Genomic DNA, 18,910 nt, shown 5'->3' on the forward strand with positions numbered 1-18,910 from the left:
TAATGGATTGAAAAAATGATAAGGTGGGCGTGGATTATGATTTATTGCCTTGCATATTGAATTTTCTCTTCTTCCATATCAAGTAGAAATGATCTCTTATCATCTCTCTTCATTGTCAGCTACTGATCCTCAGAGATTTCTCCTGATTCTCATCAAAAGTTACCATAACCAGAATGTGCTAGGACTAACAGGATTGTCATTATGGAAATATTAGATTTCTGTTGTTAGCGCTTAGCTCAAAGCACTGCTGTGCCTAAACCATAGGCAGGGTTTATGTCCTATACTACAGCCAGTCAGCATGGGGCGATCTAGGTGATTTGGTTTCACTTTTAGGGATGGCTGAAGATTCTCTGTGTTTTTGGATAATGGATTTTAACAGAGACGACACGTTGGTATTGCATCACGTGACTGCCTCTATTTCTTCCTGCAGGAAGCGCCTGTCGTGTTCAGAGTCCCTCTACATGGATGGTGACGCGAGCCCTCCCCTCGGGGCTCGGCGGCGCTTCTCAGCACTGATGGATACACATCGTTTTGCCTCACCTCTAGAGGGTGAGCTGGACTTCCTGTCCCGCCAGGCTCCCTTCAAGGTCCGCGGAACCTCACTGGACGGGACCAGCGTCCCCTCGCCGAGTCTTCTGGAGCAGAGGAGCAGTCTGAAAGAGATCAACGGAGCAGGTGTGTTGCAGCTGGTGGTCTCACAGGTAGTGAGGACGGAGGTTATGAAAGAAATTACAGAGGGATAGAGGGAAGGTGATAAAGAATTCATGGAAAGGGCATATGAGGTGAAATAGCAGCCTGAAATAGTCAATTAGGTGGCTGGTGGTGCATCAGTGGGCAGCTGGACAATCATTAACTTCACCATTTCCCAGCTCTTAAGTGCCGTTTTGTGATTTCAATATGACTCTACATCCACACAGACAAGCCCCCTCGACCTGGAGAGACACCCGGCATTACCACGGCAATCAACACGTTATCTCCAGGTCCTGCGGCAGCCAGCCGTGATGTGATGACCCCTCTGTATGACCCTCTGGGGGCCCGGGCCACCAATGACCTGGTGCTCCGCAGAGCGCGTCACCAACAAATGTCTGGGGACGGAGACAAACGCAACTCCAGAGCTGGCAACAAGGTCATCAAGTCAGCCTCTGCCACAGCTCTGTCTGTCATTATACCATCAGGTGAGGGCCACAAGGAAACATTACAGCCAAATCCTTCAGGAAACACTTAAGTTGTGACGCACTAATACAATATCTTCTTGTTTTTTACCATATTGCTGCAACTAGTGGAGCAACATGGCGGCTTCTCTCCACTGGCCAGTCCCATGTCTCCTCACTCGTTCTCATCCAACCCCTCATCCCGAGACTCTTCACCCAGCAGAGACTTCTGCCCAGCAGTCAGTGTGCTGCGCTCCCCCATCACCATCCATCGTTCAGGAAAGAAGTACGGCTTCACCCTCAGGGCCATCAGGGTCTACATTGGAGACAGTGACATCTACAGCGTGCATCATATTGTTTGGGTAAGAAACATGTAGTAGTGACCTTCCATAAGGAGGGTTGGCTCATGCTGCCTAAATGAAGCAGCAGTTGCCCATTGGTCCAGAATGCAGCAGCAGCAGGACTTCTTACACAAGCTCATCACAGAGAACAGAGAACACTGCAGGCACCATTGACTACACTGGTTCTCATTCCGCTACAGAATTCAGTTTACGATTCTATTGGTCATTTTCAAATTGCTACATGGCTGCCACCATGTCCAGGGATACGTGAATTATAAAACATGCAACAGAGGAGTCGATTTCATAAATGAAAACATTACCTCATGACAGGAGTAGAAATCACCATATATTTATTTTCCTGTTACAGTTATATTCTAGCTTTAAACCTTTGATATTGTTATTAATGAATGAATTAACAAATGGGAAAATAATTCATGCTTTCCTCTAATCTGACACTACACAATTGTTAGTCTTTCCATAAATTTAAAGTTAACGTTTCTGATTTTAATTCTGTAGTGTGTATTTTACATATCGGTGACTTTTGGTGTTGTGGATGCTTTGTGTCTTTGCAGCATGTGGAGGACGGCGGCCCTGCACAGGAAGCTGGCCTGTGTGCCGGTGACCTCATCACCCATGTCAACGGGGAGTCTGTCCATGGTCTGGTTCACACTGAGGTGGTCGAGCTTATTCTCAAGGTAATCAGTTACACTCACCTGTACCGCACATGGGTAAAATCCATATAATTATTAATATTATTATCCATATCCTCTATAGATATTTCTATCTATGTGTTATCGATCACAAGAAAAGGGCTCCTCTTATTAACTCTGTAAATAATAAGCAATGTGTAGGTTAGTCAGTTTTTGCAAACCTTGAATAAAGGTTTTAAGTGTGGATTTCATTTCGTGTCACTGATTTGTGCAGAGTGGAAACAAGGTGACAGTGACAACGACACCTTTCGAGAACACCTCCATCAAAGTGGGACCAGCCAGGAAGGCTGGCTACAAGTGCAAGATGGCTCGACGGAACAAGAGGACTACGGGAAAGGACAGCCAGGAGAAGTGAGACATTAGACACCTGCACCACTGCACACAGATGTCTCTTGTTTTATATTGCTTATTGCTGTATATATATTACTTATTGTTTCTCTGTACATCCGTTCCTGTAAACCTACTTTTATTTTTTCACTCTCTCTCTCTATCCTGCAGTAAGAAGCGCGGCTCGTTGTTTCGTAAGATCACAAAACAGTCCAATCTGCTGCACACCAGCCGCAGCCTGTCCTCTTTGAATCGCTCTCTGTCCTCCAGCGAGAGTCTTCCTGGCTCCCCAACTCACAGTTTGTCTGCCCGGTCCCCGACGCAGGGATACCGCTCCACCCCCGAGCCCTCATACCTGGGTAGGGCACTGGCACATCCTGTTTTATACCTGAGCACAACACAGTTACACATATATGTATTTTTAGGGCATGGATTTGGGAGTAATGTAAATTTGTTAATGTCTTATTAAGTGTTTTAATGCCAGAAGTCATACCAGAAACGAAGGCCAACACTCACTTTACTTTTAAATCAAGTGTTTGGATTTACCTCAGCTATTCAGTGTACCTCAGTTGATGTTTCTGCGCTCTGTGGTCCTTTAGGTGCCTCCTCCCAGAGCAGCTCTCCAGCCTCCAGCACTCCAAACTCCCCTGCTCCATCACAGCACATGAGGCCCAGCTCCCTGCACGGCCTCTCACCTAAACTCCACCGCCAGTATCGCTCTGCCCGTTGTAAATCTGCCGGTAACATCCCCCTGTCCCCTCTGGCCCACACACCTTCCCCTACCCAGTCATCTCCTCCCCCCTTGCCAGGCCACATTGTCGGGAGCTGCAACACCACCCAGTCTTTCCCTGCCAAGCTCCACTCGTCCCCACCGGTGGTCCGTCCCAGGCCAAAGAGCGCAGAGCCCCCTCGATCGCCTCTCCTCAAGCGAGTGCAGTCGGCAGAGAAGCTGGGCTCCCCTCTGACCCAGTCCAGCTCTACGGGAGGGCTGGGGGGTCCGCTGAGGAAGCACAGCCTGGAGGTGCAGCACTCTGAGTACCGCAAGGACGCTTTCCTCTGTGAGCTCGGGCTCCAGAGCCTGTTGGAGACAGAGGGGGAAAATTTGCCTAATCCTCCTCACGTGCAGTCCTCCTCATCCTCAACTTCACCAGAGACTGGAGTGCTGAAGCCTGCGAGAAGACTGGGGAGGCAGGAGTCACCGCTCAGCAGGGAAACACTGTTGGCTGGGAGGGACAGGGAAGAGAGGGAGAGAGGAAGGGAGAGAGAGAAAGAGAGGGAGACAGAGACAGGGACAAGTCGGGTAGGAGCACCAGCATTCCAGTCATCTTTAACAAGAAAACCTCATACAAGTGATATTTACTACAACTCACAAAGCTCCAGACTAGGTGCAGAAGGCCCTAAAGTATCAACTCTGAGCACCCCGACCAAAACAACAGGGAGTCTTGGTGGTCAGATAGCACCTGAAAAGACCCAGCAGGGTCAGGCAGAGTTAACTCCAAAACAATTAGACTCCAGGGCAGGCAGAGTTGTGTTATCTAATAGTAAAGATCTGCAGGAGCAGCAGCTCGGGGCGAGACCTGAACCAAAGCAGGAAGGAAACAACAAGAGTGGTTTCTGCAGGTCGAGTTTTCCTGGTGCTGCTTTCACTAAGAGCTCTGCTTCCATTCCAGATAAATCCATGGGCATCAACGTGACAGTGACAGCAGGTCCTCTGAGCATCAACAAAACCTTTAAGTCATCAGGGATGGGCGACGGCCTGAGAAAGGCTGGAGCTGAGAGCAATGACTCAAGGACTTCAGACCTCGGCTCCAAAAGCCCCAAACTTACAGCTCGGGTCCTCGCTCCAGTTATCCCCCCGCATGGGCAGTCGCTCTCCCTGAGCAAGGTAAGGCAGGGACTCGGAGCCGTCAACTGCTACAGAGGAACCCTTGACTGGGAGGACAAGTGTCGCCTGGAGGTGGTGGAAGAGCACTCACCTTCTCCTTCTCCCTCCCCTACCTCCGTCGCTCCCTCCCTCTGCGGGCCCTCCCTTTGCAAGTCTCGACCTGCATCCCCTTGCGACAAGACGAGCTTCGTCAGCCAGCTGACCACCGTGGCCAAAAGCGTCCTCGGGCCAATCAAGCTCGGCTCCCAGGAGGGGGCTAAGAGCAAAGAGCAGCAGACTAAGGCAGCGGAGGAGAAGCAGGGAGGCCCAGCAGGGAAGTCTGACACGCCTGCTGGAGGTCGAGTGGTTGTTGGGGCTGCGGTGGTGACCCAAAGTCCTGCTGGGTCGCCCTTAGAGAAGGCTGCGACAGGCAGCAGCCTGTCCAAAATGTGACTGTCATGGTGTCACACGAAAAAAAGATGCCCTTTTTTGGGGGGAGAACAGTGCAACAAAAGTCAAGTACTTAAAACATTGTACATTCCAATTTCAGAGTATATCAATTGTTATTTATTGATTTCAATCATTGACTGATTCTAACTTAAAACCAGGATTAAAAAAAACTGTAAAGGTGCATTTACTATTGCTTTTCTATTGTAAATTATTTAATAAGAAGACTCTTAATGTAACGTGGAACACTTTATCAGATGTATATGTGTGTGGGTCTATGTGAACGCATGTCATATGGTATGTGCTGTACATGTTTAATAGATACAAGAGGTCAAAAAGTGCTTTACCGATCAAAACATGCTGAATACTGTGAATACCAAATCCTGTCACTCTGTTTTGTCTTTCAACCAGCCCTGTCTTCTATTACTGCTCAAACAACAGGACGGGGCAGAGAACTGAGGCACAATTGAGCTGTTACGTTTTTATCGGCGGACACGCTGGTTGGTTTGGAGACGGCGTGCGAGCAACAAGTTGATTAAACTAATTTCTTCTTCCTCCAGCAGTTTGCTTTCTCTGAGTTGCCCAGTCAGACAAAGCCAAGGCAGGCGCTCTGTCAGTGGATGTCACATCAAGCTCTGTCTGTCACAGTGGGGATTTTGTGTGTGTGTGGGTGTGTTTATTTCTGTGTATATGTGTGTGTGTGTAGCCACCTTGGCTCTATTTCTGGTGGTTCTCGAAGGCTGTGTCGTGCCGCGCAAGAAATCAGGGGTGACAGAGCTCAGGCTCAGCGCTTATCTTCACTTTGCAGGATGGCTGCCACTGCCCTTCTCTCCCCTCCGCTCCTGACTATCAGCCAACACAAACACATGCACAGACGCACACACACGTTGTCACAGGAGGCCACAGTGTCAGCAGCTGATTTTCCTGCATTTGAATCCACCCTCCCAATGGTCTGTGAAGCCGGATCGTGAGTGTGTTTGCGAGTGAGTGAGTTAAGAAGTGTGTGTCTTCTTCTAAGGGTTACACACAGCACGGGTGACTCAGCAAGGGCAATGACCAAAACCATTGCAGACATAAACAGACAGCAGTGAGGATCCAGTAACAAGTTTTCAACCAGTCACACTGGTAATGAGAATATAGGATGTAAAAACATAATTAAATAGTATAAGCACATATACAGTGGACCAATAGTTGGAAAAGCAGGCAGTCATGGATGTAGCATACCTTTATTTATCTGTTAAAGGGCTCTATAGCTAAGGTAGGGTTCGTGGATGTGGGCATGGTGTATCACAATGAACCTGTTATTGTAAAAACAAGGTTATCTCCAGTATATTCAGAATGACTGTGTGGTTAGGTACTACAAGCTAGGTAGTCGAGGTTGATCAATGTATTGAAACGTAACGGTGTTTGAATCAGCCTCAGGGGAGGGTGAAACGTTCACGACAGATCGGACTCCATTCCCCTCCTCATAGTTCATATCTCAGTAACTCTCCAGTGTACATAATCTTATGCAACACGTGCAGCTGTGTGGGAGGGACCCCTGCCACTGCACGGCTTTTGCGCTTCTGAATTTCTCTTTCTGCCATCGATTTGATTACATGTGTCTCGGATTCTTCCCTCGCCGTACAAACTGATTCAGCCAGCAACAGCACACATAAACTTCAAGGAAAGTGTGGATTCTCATCAAATGTTTTGTTTCAAACAATTGGAAAAACAGGTTTATCTTCCTAAATGTTGACGTTTTTTGGGCCTGGATAGATGGTGAAGAGTTGATCCTTGTTGCTGGTTATTATCTGTTTGGAAATCAAGACAAAGAAGTTGAGGTGGCTAAATGCTACGTAGAGCTGCAGAGTGTGAACCTGATTTTTGCAGTTTATAACCTTTACACATAACTAGTCTTTAATATAAACTTTTCTCAATGCATTTCATATGCAATATAAACTCATGTAAAGCCTTTTAAATGTTTAGGCTTCTGTTTGCAATCCATGCTTGAATCTAATATTGCTTCAATGATTTAACATCATCCCAGTAAAAAGTCCCATAAATCAGTCAGCATTGTTTTTTATTTGGCATGGTGCTCTACTGCCCTCCAATGGTTCCCAATGCCCACTGTCCACGTTCATTAATAACCCTCTGAATGCCAGGACCGTTGATTTACTGCAACATGGATGTTATTAGCCATATAGGATTACCGAATATGCATTTATGTATCAGAATATTTGCAGTAATTATCAGATAACACTTGAAACATGAATTTATCAATTTTTGTTGTTGTGCTCCTCATGTGACTGTTAAAGATATCTTCTGGATATTAGGAATTAACATTTTTAGATAATCTGTCTTATATATTCTACTGATAGGAAGCAGTTCTTTTATATCTTGGTGTAAGAAACAAGTGGTCAGGTCAGCTCCGCTCACCCGAATAACTAAACTAACTGTAATGTAATGGTATACAGCGAGTATGTCCACTTTCAGGCCTTCTCCCAGTCAATGATGTCTATACTAGTGTTATACGTTCGAGATCTTCTTTCTTTTTTATTTGTGATCGACCGAGAGTAGTAGAAATGCACTTTATTTGATAAACATCTTCATTCGCTGGTATTGTTTGTAAGTCACTTCAAAGAAAATTCAATATATTGTATACAATTCTACAAAATTAACACAAAAGTCCAACTATAAAAAAAAAAAACATTCCACGTTTCTCTGTTCACTGAAAAAGTGTTTATTTGTACAATTGGGGGCATTTTGTTTGTGAGAGATGTGATTCAAATGCAGACACCTGAAGTGCAGTATGTGGAATAAAACTGTTCCAAACTTTGTCATTTTCCTGTCTCTTTAACTGACTGTCGACATCCTGAAACCGACATGATATAATCTCAGTAAAACTCAGTGCCTGTAAACCATTTTCACAGCAAACATTTTGGATGATATAAGAAGGTGTAGCTACTGATAATATTTGCGACTCCTTTCTAGTTTTGCAGTTCCAGGACCGTGGCTCACCGGCTCTGCAACGGTTCCCAAACTGTGGGACAGGAGTAACATTTAGGTTATATAGTTATATATTGTGTTTCACAGCAGACATTTTAACATGTCAGCACACGTGGAACTAATAGCATTACCTTCTGCAATATTGCAATATTTTCTTGAATTAAGCCATCATTAAGGTTATAACCTCCACTCAAGCTTTTGCTTTTCCTGTTGGGAAAAGTTAGGATTCAGCAGCATTTACTCAGACACACACTGAAGCCTAAAGTATGAGATGGACACATTTTTAATGGAGCAAATAAGAAAAACTAAAAGATCATCAAGTCAGTCAATGCAAAACGTAAAGCTTTTGCTCTTGGTGCAAATTTCATTTAAATTTCTACTTAAACAAGTCAAATACCATCCATGTAGGCTGGAGTTTTTTCACCCTTGTTTATGGGGTGTTTGACAAAAGAAATCAAGAACCACTGGCTCACTGCATGTTCACAGCTATATAAAAATACAATATTTGAATAATAATGTGTAGCTGGTATAGATTATCCACTATATAATGTATCGTTATATCATATGATTACATATTTTTTGGGGGAAAGAGAACAAATTGTAAAAAAAAATTATAAAAAAAACATATAAAAGATATTAATTAAATTTAATTAAGACACTCATCTCAATTTGAAGTTGATCTGATGTAAGCCCTGGTACAAGTACCTCAAAGTAAAAATGTGGAATATGGCCATATGGCCGCTAAATGCAAAATAGCAGGTTTCTTGTTGAGTTTTTCCAATTGCACCTACAGACTTTTGTGTTTGTCTGGTCCTGATACACATGTATATCGATTTTTATGAAGATCGGTCAATGTGAACATGTTCCGGGGGTCTCGGGGGCACCGTTGAGCCATTTTGCGACGCCCATTGAAAATTCTTCCAGAATACGTAAATTGTCACCACTTTCTAATTTCCTGCAAATTTTGAGAATTTGAGCATGTTAAAGCCCTAAAAAAGCCAATACATTTGCCTGAATAAAAATAACACTGTCTGTCATTGCCTGTCAGTGCTCGGGCCCTAATAATAATACATTACTGCACACATAATAATAAGATCAGCCAATCGTGCCCATTATTCGAATATCACCCAATCAGCTTCCTCGCAGAGATTACTCCGACCAATGGCGCCGCGTCAGGAAAGGACAACAGGAAGTGAGCGTCAGGAGTCACTACAGCTGCTGAACAAGGGAAACGCCGCCGAACCCACGAATGGTGTACTCTGTTGAATAGAGGAGCTTCCACCACTCGGACAGCAGCTTTTTGTTTTGTTTGAAAAGTCGTTCGCATGTTTTGGGGCCCTGCGGCTTCTCCGCCAGCCTATCACGATAACGCCGGCCAGGGCCTCAGAGACGCTAAAGTTAAGCTAGGCTAACAGAGGAGTGGATTTACCAGAGAGGACCGCGGTCCTGGCCGAGGAGAGGAAGGACAACACCGAAATGAGTGAAACAAGGTACCGACCAGTGTAGCAGGCTTTTACAGGAGGCACCCGGCCACCATGAGCCTTTAACAGTAGCGGAATTAGCTGGTTGTGAGTGAGGAGTACGGGAACTAGTGTGGTCACCTGACTGTCAGACCTGGCTGTCGTGTTAGATCCAAGGAAAATATGTGTTTATTTCAGTAGAAAGGTCAAACGCATCGCCCCTGGGAAGTACAGTAGAATGAGTCCGTGTCGTGACAGGCGCAGGCAGCAGTGTAATATTATTCGGTGTTTAACAGCCTGATCCACGGTGATGGATAATGACAGCCACCACAAGCAGATGACCTACACAGACGTTGCTATGGCGGCTGTCAAATGTTAAGGACACGATGTGATTATTTCCACAGAAACGTGCCCCTCATTGTAATCGGTGACTTCACAGCTAACAAGTGCTCAATTTCAGGGAAGACACGACAGAGACGCGTCACTGGGACTTCCCTCCAGTGTCTCCTTCATTGTGAAAGAAGAAGTTATAGACTGATGACTTGATCTTTTTTAAACACTTACATTGCTGAATTTATTTCTACTTTCCAGGAAGTGAGATTATTCTTCCAGACTCATGATTGTAGTGTTTTCCTGTACAGTGTAACGGAGCTGTGTGATCCGCTGAACATGGAAGGTTATCCATAAGGTCAGCTGACTGGAGGACGAGTTAACATTTCCTCGAATTATTGATCGATCTTCAAGTTGTCAGTAAACAAAGATAAATGCTCATCACATTAGAGGATAGAGAAAAAAACCCACACACGCTACAATTCTGTAAGTCGAAAGAAAATCTCACTTCCTCTAAAAGAATGAATAATTGCGGTGTTGTCAGTGTAACAGAAACGTGTGACGTTAATATTTCATCAATGAACTGATTGATCTTTAAACTATCAGTAAATAATAAAGGCTCATCACAGTTTCCCACAGAACAAGTTGTCAGTCGGATTGACTTGTTTTGGCGCAACAGTTCAAAACCCAAAGCATACTTTAGTATAATTTGACAAACTAATATAAAATAGTGTCAAATGATGTCAAGAATGAACTTACTTGTCCATCATAGATCTAACAGTCATAGAAAACCTATTATCGTGAAGCTTATCTTTGTATTTCTGGGAGCTGAAACCAGCAGATATTTTGCTTTATAAAAATCAGTTGTGATAAATTGTCCCTTTTACTGTAGATCTTAAGCTCAACTTTAAACATATCACAGTCTTCTTCATTAGTTTGTTCACTTGTCAATTGATTTAATGTTTTTGTGTTGAAGTAGTACTAGTACAACCGAGAACCTTCTCCTCAGGTTAATCTGTAACATCAGTCTTTAACTTGTTACCTTCTCACTAAGAACTTATTCACAAAAAAGTGTAAACGTTAATCAGGTGCATCAGTCAAGTCAAACACCTTGAATTTAAAGTTGTTTCCTTCTGGAGAGCATTAGATTGGATGGCATCTAGAAATATGCTCCAGATTTAACACTGTCTAATAAGGAGCTTGAAGAAGGAGCTTTAAGCCCACGATCAATCAAGTCACATGATTCTCTATAGCTCAACGTCACAAATATCAAATATGCCTCAGAAGGTTTTACAATCTGTTCATACTCTGTTCTTACACCCTTTATGTGTAGAAGGGAAAACTGAACTATAAGTGATTCACAGCGGGAAAACGAAGAAATATCAGGAAAAGTAACATTGTAGGATGATACCTCTTTTAATGCAGACGTTCATTAGATATAATATAGACAGCGTAAACTAAAGAAGCAAGGGCAAAATGAATGGATATAGCCAATGTTGGGTTAGAAAGGGTACAGTGATATACTACTGCGTAAGAAAAGGTGATTGTAGTAGTTTAAAGAGTTTCACACTAAGTGTATACAATGTTTGGAGTGAAGAGTGTGAACCTTGGTCAACAGTCAATAATTTACCTCTTGTCTTACTTCCTTCCTCATTTTGTTCTCCCTCTCATTTCTGTTTTGCATTGACAAGCACCAGAATCCAGCTTTGAGCTCAAAAGGCATGAACTCAGTTTCTCCGTGCACAGCTCAGTACATAGCTGGAGGGATGCAGGAAGAGCTGGTGGAGAACCGGAGGCAGCAGCAGCAGCAGCAGCAGCAGCCCATGGAGCGACAGGGCAGCTTTGGTCTCAGGCCACCTCAGACTCCAGATCCCGGCAGAGAAGCGGTCGGAGAGCCCGATGAAATAGACAAACTAAAAGCCAAACTGATGTCAGCATGGAACAACGTCAAATATGGTTTGTTGTTAGCCCAGGAGGAGTGTTGTCAGTGTGGCCGTTGTATTTGCAGTTTGGCCAGAGTGTATAACTGCATGTTCTTCTATCTGCAGGTTGGACTGTAAAGTCTAAAACCTCCTTCAACAAGATGTCCCCAGTCTCTGTCCTGGGACACTCCTATCTGCTTAACAGTGAGGGTAAGTTCTTCACACACCAACATATCTGATAAAGCTGTTATACATTGATCCTTTTGATGCTGAGTAGATCCTGCATTTCTTCTCTCCAGATGTTGTAGGTATTTGTGTCTTTGGTTAACAACAAGTGTAAACCCTTAAGCATAGAGCAAGGGAGCAAAAAGAAAGAAAACTTTTCTACTTACATATCTATTTCACAAAATATGAATGTAAACTGATCTTATCTGTGAGGATTCTCAGTCATTCAGGTCATGTTATCTTGAGTTGTACATGTGCACATAGGCAACCGGAAAGAAGCGAGTCATGAAGATCTAAACTGTTCGTTCTCAAATCAGTGAATTATCACAAACAGGTTAGCAGTTTGAGTAAAATTGTGTTTGGGTTCTCTTTTGTGTATCTCCCTCTCAGACGAGGTGGAGCGCTTTCGTTTGGCTTTTGTGTCCAGGGTCTGGCTCACGTACAGGCGGGAGTTCCCTCCGATGGAGGGTTCCACCTGGACCACAGACTGTGGCTGGGGCTGCATGCTGCGCAGCGGCCAGATGCTGCTGGCACAGGGACTCCTGGTCCATTTGATGCCAAGAGGTTTGTGTCTTTATCTGTCAGGCCCACACATTTCACACTCCCACATAGAAATGAATTGGTACATTTACTTGGGAAGACTCGCATCTCCTTTTAACAGACTTGTTGATCTTGTGCTGCCTGTGTGCTTATTAAAATCCAGTTTTTTTCTCAAAGGTGTGACACTTACACATGCATCTCTTCTGCCGGTTTATTTACTCAGTTTCAGTTTATTCTGCTTTGCATCTCTCTTTTCATTTACACATTTTCTCTGCTATGTACTGCTTCTGACTTCTGCTTTGTGTATTTATAACCTGCTTTTCCTCATTTGTCGATGCTATTTAGTTTGGCATTGAATACTCACTGTTAAAAGCTAAACACTCAAGAAATTCAAGAATAGAATACCAAGTTTATATCAGCCCACCTGTAGAAAACTGTTTTAAGAATATATCTTTTCTTTGTGTGTGTTCCGTAGATTGGGCGTGGCCAGATGCTCAGCAGCTGACCGATGTGGACTTTGAGGTATTCAGACCAAATTCCCCAGCTCGGGCAGGTGGGGTCCCGATCCCTTCTTTTGGGTCCCCACGAGGATCTAACACCCCTGTGAAGTCCTTGCCAAGCGACCAGGTCCCTAAATCCAGCCAGAAGAAGAGGCCAGAGTGTGCAAGGGACAGACAAGCAGAGACCGTCCACCACGGGTTGGTCACATGGTTCGGAGATCAGCCCCTTGCACCTTTTGGAGTTCACCAACTGGTAGAAATTGGTAAAAGTTCAGGGAAGAAGGCTGGTGACTGGTATGGCCCCTCGATCGTGGCACACATACTGCGGTAAGGGCTTTGCTCTTTTCCTGAATTACTTACACATTTGATAAAATTAAGCATTGATTTAATAGGAGTGTTTTTTTCTTTTCAGGAAAGCAGTAGCCAAAACCTGTGTTGTCCAGAACCTGGCTTTATATGTGGCTCAGGACTGTACAGGTGAAATTAACAGACTTCAGTTCATTTCAGAGTTTATGATTTTTACTTTGCTCCAACATGGTCACCATGGAAATGTTTCACTGGAGGAAATCTTATAGCCTTTTTCATTTATGCCTGACCTCTCTAGTGTACAAAGAAGATGTGGCTCGTCTATGTGATCCGTCACTATGCCAGACTCCTCCTGATCCATCAAGTGAAACCTGGAAGTCTGTCATCATCCTGGTGCCTGTTCGGCTGGGGGGGGAGGCCCTCAACCCGTCTTACATAGAATGTGTCAAGGTCTGTATGATCTGTTTATGCCTCTCACATGGTCTTGGTTTAGAATAATGTTACCTTAAAAATTACAAATAAACCAATAATTAACAAAAATATTTGATTTGCAGAACATTCTAAAGTTGGAGTGTTGTATTGGAATCATCGGAGGAAAACCGAAGCATTCACTCTACTTCGTTGGCTTCCAAGGTGAGAAACGGCCTTCTTATGCTCAAGAAAGGAAAGAAGAAAAGGAATGAATAACATTATCCATACACAGAGGAAGGATCAGGTGTTCTTTGAATACACAATGCAAGAACCAGCACTGTAGTGTAGCCACGACATTTACTTAGCAATATGTGCTTTAGAAAGGTAACTGTGGTTGTTGCATTAATAAGAAGTTGAAGTTTTGCCTTAAACCGGCTGTTTCTCTTTATTTTATTTGCTTTATCTGGTCTTTCCTGCTCAACTGCCCTCTGATAGGTTGCTTAACTAAAACTTAACTAAAAATTAAACTATGTAAACATGAGCAGAGAAACACCGCGCTGCTTCAAGGCAATGTGATAATCAGGAGGCTGTTGCTTGTGGTCCAAGTAAACTCGAGGTGGAACAACCACACTGCCACCATCACAAATGACTATGTTTATACAGTGGCTGTGACCAAAGCCAAAATCAACGGGTTCTTTACGAATGAGATTTCATTGGATGTGACTGGAAGCTTAAAACCATTCACAATCGTTTTTAACAGATAAAAAGCAAGATTACCCTTAAACTACTGAACCATTTTTCAAAGACGTTTTGTGGAGGGGTGGGACTTTATAATTTGAATTGCGTATAAACAGGTGGATCCAGGAATTGTTTTCACTTTCTTTAACATGGCGAGACGGGGCATTTGCCCACTAGGTTATGTTTTCATCTGCGTTTCTTTGTCTGTCTGTCTGTTTGTTGGAAGGCTTAAAACTACCGGATGGATTTCCACGCAATTTGGTGGAAAGATGCATTATGATTCAGGGAATGAAACCATTAAATTTGTTGCGGATCAGGAGGCAGATACAGGAAATTTTTTGCACTTTCTTTAATATTTTGAGATGATATTCATGAGTGTGTTCAGATTCAAATAAAAAGGTGAATCTATTGAATTTAAATGTGGTTTCCTAAGGGGACTGTTGGGTCTTGGCAAAGGTATGCACTTCTCTGAGTGGCGTTCTAGTTGACTGTGATGTTGGTTGTGACTGGGATGGTAAAACATGCACAAAACATTAAAGTCAAGTCAATTTTATTTATAAAGCATCTTTCATACACAGTTGTAGATTCAGGGTGCTTAATCCACCTTGAGTGTCCTGATATAAAAAAGCTTCACGTCCTCTTGTATTTTGGTAAATCAGGATACAATTCAATTTTATCCAGCACAGTAGTAATAGAGACAAACACTCATGCATCTCCTTCCATTGTGAAGCGTACATAGGTGTGTTAAGAAGAGCTGTCGCCTTTGACTCTGGTATTGTCGTCATCACTCACATTGGTAGTTGCCGTGTGGTTAAATTAATTGATTGGCTCCTTTCAGGTGAAGATTTCATTCTTTGATGCTGTGTTTTAATTCGTCTTTAAAACTTCTCTTGTCTATCAGATGAGCAGCTGCTGTACCTGGACCCTCACTACTGCCAACCTGTGGTGGATGTAACACAAATCAACTTCTCACTGGAGGTCAGTCACATGTCACTTTTTTAACTTATTCTTATCAGTCCTGACTTTGTCACTCACATTTCAGATCATTTTGGACTCAGGCAACTTGACGTTCTCATTCTGTATTGTTTTGACTCCTCAGTCTATTAATTCTGTAACTTTTATTGAACTTTGCTGTAAGACCTCTGTGTGCCTCTGTCACTTTCCAGTCCTTCCACTGCAGTTCTCCTAAGAAGATGCCCTTCACCCGCATGGATCCCAGCTGCACCATCGGCTTTTACGCCAAGAACAAGAAGGACTTTGAGTCTTTGTGTTCTGCTGTTAATGTAGTGAGTTTTTTTTACACCCTCCTCCAATAAGAATGACTCTAGTCATAGTCATTATGTCTTTAATTGATGAAGTGTTATGTTCACTATTGAGACAAAATGACAAATATATACAGTTTGCAACTTTTTGATTATCGTAATCCACTCCAAATTTAATTATCAGCTAGTTAATTAACCAATTATAATTGTGGAGGTGTGGGGCATGGCCCAAAGAAGAACCCATTAAATTTATCAAGGATAAACATTTTAATGATTTCTCATAATGAGGACTGACATTTTATGTGTGTAATCTAATGCAGATAAATAAAATCAGTTTGTAGTGAATGTACTGTGGTTTCATCAAGGGACTGTTAGGCTCTCTTGGTGTCATTCTAGTTGATAATGTGGGGATATAAGCAGTAATGAAAATAATTGTAGCTCTACATACACTTGTAAATATAGCAAACAGGTGAATTGATACAAGTAAATAAGCGTTTAGTTTTGGAATTTTTCTATTGTCCTTTACTCACTCTACTTATATTAAGTAATATTTTCTCGTGACTGTTATCTATTTTGACTGAGCTCTGTTGCCCTGACAGGCCCTGTCGTCAACCCAGGAGAAGTACCCCATCTTTACCTTCGTAGAGGGCCAGAGTCAGGACTACGGACTTGAGGGTCACAGCAGCATTCACAGCGGACCTGCAGCCCTCATCCTGCCCCCGGGCAAACTGGGCCAGAGTAACAACAGAAGACACAGTGACGAGTTTGTCTTCCTCTAAGACAGAGGAGGATGCTCCCCCAGCTCTCACCTGCAGGGGGCAGGAGAGAAACAGTGGATTCCTTTTCTAAAGGAAGGACTTGTGTGTTTCCTTTGCAGCTGCAAGGTGGACATGATGCTTTTTGTACTTCATCACTCTCACTGGTGAACAGACTGTGTGGCTCCTGTCATTACCTCTGTGTAGATAGGTATTATAAGCTAGTGGGCTATTAGAGTGGGGTCCAGACTGGAGCATACAATTACTGGAAAAATAACAGTTTGAAGTACTTGAAATATTCTTGATAACTTTATCAGACACCTAAAAGAGAAATCAAATTCATGCGCTTTAAAGTGCTCTACTCAGTCCCACTCCACTACTGTGTGTCCTGGTCTCAACTGGACAAACTGGAGGAGATATGTGGTCTACAAAATATTTAATGAGCTCACAGGTCAGGTGAAGGGCTGTCTGATGTTGTATTATAAACATACTGCTGTACATCTCCTTTCGATTTCATTTATTTATCAGGTTTCAGAGTGTGTGTTAGCGTGTGTGTGTGTGAGTCTGAGGGTTTCTGTAGTTCATTTGTTTTGTCTGTAGTAAGTGTACTGGTGTATTTAAGAGTCACGCTGCAACCCACAGAAGTTTCAGATTCTTCCAAGAGCGTCTCGAACAGCGGTAAATAAATAATGGTGTTGCAGACTGGCTCATTATCCCACAGTCAACCCAGGAGCCTCGATCTTGTATACTTCCAGCATCTCTGTCTCCAGTGTTCATCATTAGGATAATGAAACAAGATTGTGTTCCCAGTTGCTTGAAGAGTGACATCTGCTCCCAGATCTCCTCAGTCATGTTTAAATGTTAAAATGTTAAATTGTGGTTTTGGTACATTTGTAAAGTAAAACCCAGAACAGCTCTGTTATGATGAACAGGTTCCGGGTTTTACTCGGTAGTGTCTGAACGCTGAGCAGGGATTTTACCTGAATCGTCAAGCTCCTGCTGCAATGCCATTTGTGTTTTGTTTGTCCCCTTTTTTACATGAAGGCTACTACTGCAAGTTGCACTACTACTGTTGGCCTGTGTGCTGATTAAACTTCATACACTGGAATTGCATTTCACTTGTGTAGTTTTGTATTTCAGAAGAGCTGCACTCTTCTTCTGAAACGATCATGAGTTCTTTAGAATGTCATTTCCTAAGAATAAACATTTGAAGCTAACTTGTGATCTGGCTTGTTCACTTTGAACTCAATTAAGGATGCAAAATATCTTGGCTACTTCAGAAAAGCCTGATGTTAAAACAAAGGTGTGCTGATGCTTCTTATTTGTCAGTGATGATAATCTGACATTTTTGTTTTCACTGCAGATGTGTAAGTGTATTAAATATATAAACTAAGTCGGTAAATGAAGGAAGCCGTGGTAAATGGTATCTGATGGTTTAACATGGTTTGAGTGTTCTGTATAGAGCACTTAACAGCAGACTATGGACTTTGTGTTAACCTCTTCTTATTCCAGACTCTTAAAAAAGTTAGAATCACTAGAAATGATTTAAAATAACTATATACGGACTCTCCAGAACTACACTGAATATGCCCAGAAAGATTTATGTAATGCATTGATCCTACAGGATGACATAGTGGAGGACGGTATTGTTGGTCACAGTAGTGCACAATTGGGTAGAACAGAAGTCTTAAACCATAATCTTTGTGTACAGGGTAGACCTACAGTCTGTTTATAAACAAAGTATATATACAGGCAGTAACTTTAAACATATACTTTATATATATATATATATATATACAGTGCCTTGCATAAGTATTCACCCCCTTTGGACTTTTCTACATTTTGTCATGGTATAACCACAGATTAAAATTTATTTCATCGTGAGTTTATGTAATGGACCAACACAAAATAGTGCATCATTTGGAAGTGGGGGGAAATATTACATGGATTTCACAATTATTTACAAATAAAAATCTGAAAAGTGTTGAGTGCATATGTATTCCCCCCCTTTACTGTGAAACCCCTAACAAAGATCTGGTGCGACCAATTGCATTCACAAGTCACATTTGCAAGTCACATAATTAGTAAATAGGGTCCACCTGTCTGCAATTTAATCTCAGTATAAATACACCTGTTCTGTGACGGACTCAGAGTTTGTTGGAGATCATTACTGAACAAACAGCATCATGAAGACCAAGGAGCTCACCAAACAGGTCAGGGATAAAGTTGTGGAGAAATATGAAGCAGGGTTAGGTTATAAAAAAATATCCAGAGCTTTGAAAATCTCTCTGAGCACCATAAAATCCATCATAAGAAAATGGAAAGAATATGGCACAACCGCAAACCTACCAAGAGGAGGCCGTCCACCCAAACTGAAGAGTCGGACAAGGAGAAAATGAATCAGAGAAGCAACCAGGAGGCCCATGGTTACTCTGGAGGAGTTGCAGAGATCCACAGCTGAGGTGGGAGAATCTGTCCACAGGACAACTATTAGTCGTCTACTCCACAAATCTGGCCTTTATGGAAGAGTGGCAAGAAGAAAGCCATTGTTGAAAGGGATCCATAAAAAATCCCGTTTGGAGTTTGCCAGAAGCCATGTGGGAGACACAGCAAACATGTGGAAGAAGGTGCTC

At 42.9% G+C, this 18,910-nt stretch overlaps 2 protein-coding genes across 3 annotated transcripts in view; both read left to right on the plus strand.

Annotated features, from left to right (window-relative positions):
- mast1a (microtubule associated serine/threonine kinase 1a) overlaps positions 1-7,657 on the plus strand; it is a 48,861-nt gene extending 41,204 nt beyond the window's left edge. The window contains exons 20-26 of the mRNA XM_053417704.1: positions 431-675; positions 918-1,175; positions 1,281-1,513; positions 2,065-2,187; positions 2,417-2,553; positions 2,701-2,888; positions 3,129-7,657. Coding sequence (XP_053273679.1) covers positions 431-675; positions 918-1,175; positions 1,281-1,513; positions 2,065-2,187; positions 2,417-2,553; positions 2,701-2,888; positions 3,129-4,846 — 2,902 coding nt within the window. The 3' untranslated portion in view covers positions 4,847-7,657. The remainder of the gene's footprint in view (positions 1-430; positions 676-917; positions 1,176-1,280; positions 1,514-2,064; positions 2,188-2,416; positions 2,554-2,700; positions 2,889-3,128) is intronic.
- Positions 7,658-8,986: 1,329 nt separating this feature from the next.
- Positions 8,987-17,494, plus strand: LOC128432402 (cysteine protease atg4da). 2 transcript variants are annotated; one of them, XM_053417706.1, is made up of 11 exons: positions 8,987-9,318; positions 11,316-11,574; positions 11,667-11,750; positions 12,156-12,329; positions 12,781-13,132; positions 13,218-13,282; positions 13,410-13,561; positions 13,666-13,744; positions 15,162-15,238; positions 15,427-15,546; positions 16,122-17,494. In XM_053417706.1, the coding sequence occupies exons 2-11, from the start codon at positions 11,340-11,342 to the stop codon at positions 16,299-16,301; spliced, it is 1,518 nt and encodes a 505-aa protein (XP_053273681.1). In that variant the 5' UTR covers positions 8,987-9,318; positions 11,316-11,339; the 3' UTR covers positions 16,302-17,494. The 2 variants fall into 2 exon arrangements, with proteins under 2 accessions (XP_053273681.1, XP_053273680.1); XM_053417705.1 differs by having other exon boundaries at positions 8,988-9,318; positions 11,310-11,574.
- The last annotated feature ends 1,416 nt before the right edge of the window (positions 17,495-18,910 follow it).

Source organism: Pleuronectes platessa, chromosome 3 (assembly GCF_947347685.1).
Source record: "Pleuronectes platessa chromosome 3, fPlePla1.1, whole genome shotgun sequence".
Classification (NCBI taxonomy): domain Eukaryota; kingdom Metazoa; phylum Chordata; class Actinopteri; order Pleuronectiformes; family Pleuronectidae; genus Pleuronectes; species Pleuronectes platessa.

What these genes read in the sequence shown, in the direction of transcription:
- LOC128432402 (XM_053417706.1), top strand. Translation starts at nt 11,340, where the DNA reads ATGAACTCAGTTTCTCCGTGCACAGCTCAGTACATAGCTGGAGGGATG. An exon ending in TGTGGCTCAGGACTGTACAG is followed by an intron (nt 13,283 to 13,409) that starts GTGAAATTAACA and finishes TGACCTCTCTAG; the next exon opens with TGTACAAAGAAGATGTGGCT. An exon ending in AAATCAACTTCTCACTGGAG is followed by an intron (nt 15,239 to 15,426) that starts GTCAGTCACATG and finishes GTCACTTTCCAG; the next exon opens with TCCTTCCACTGCAGTTCTCC.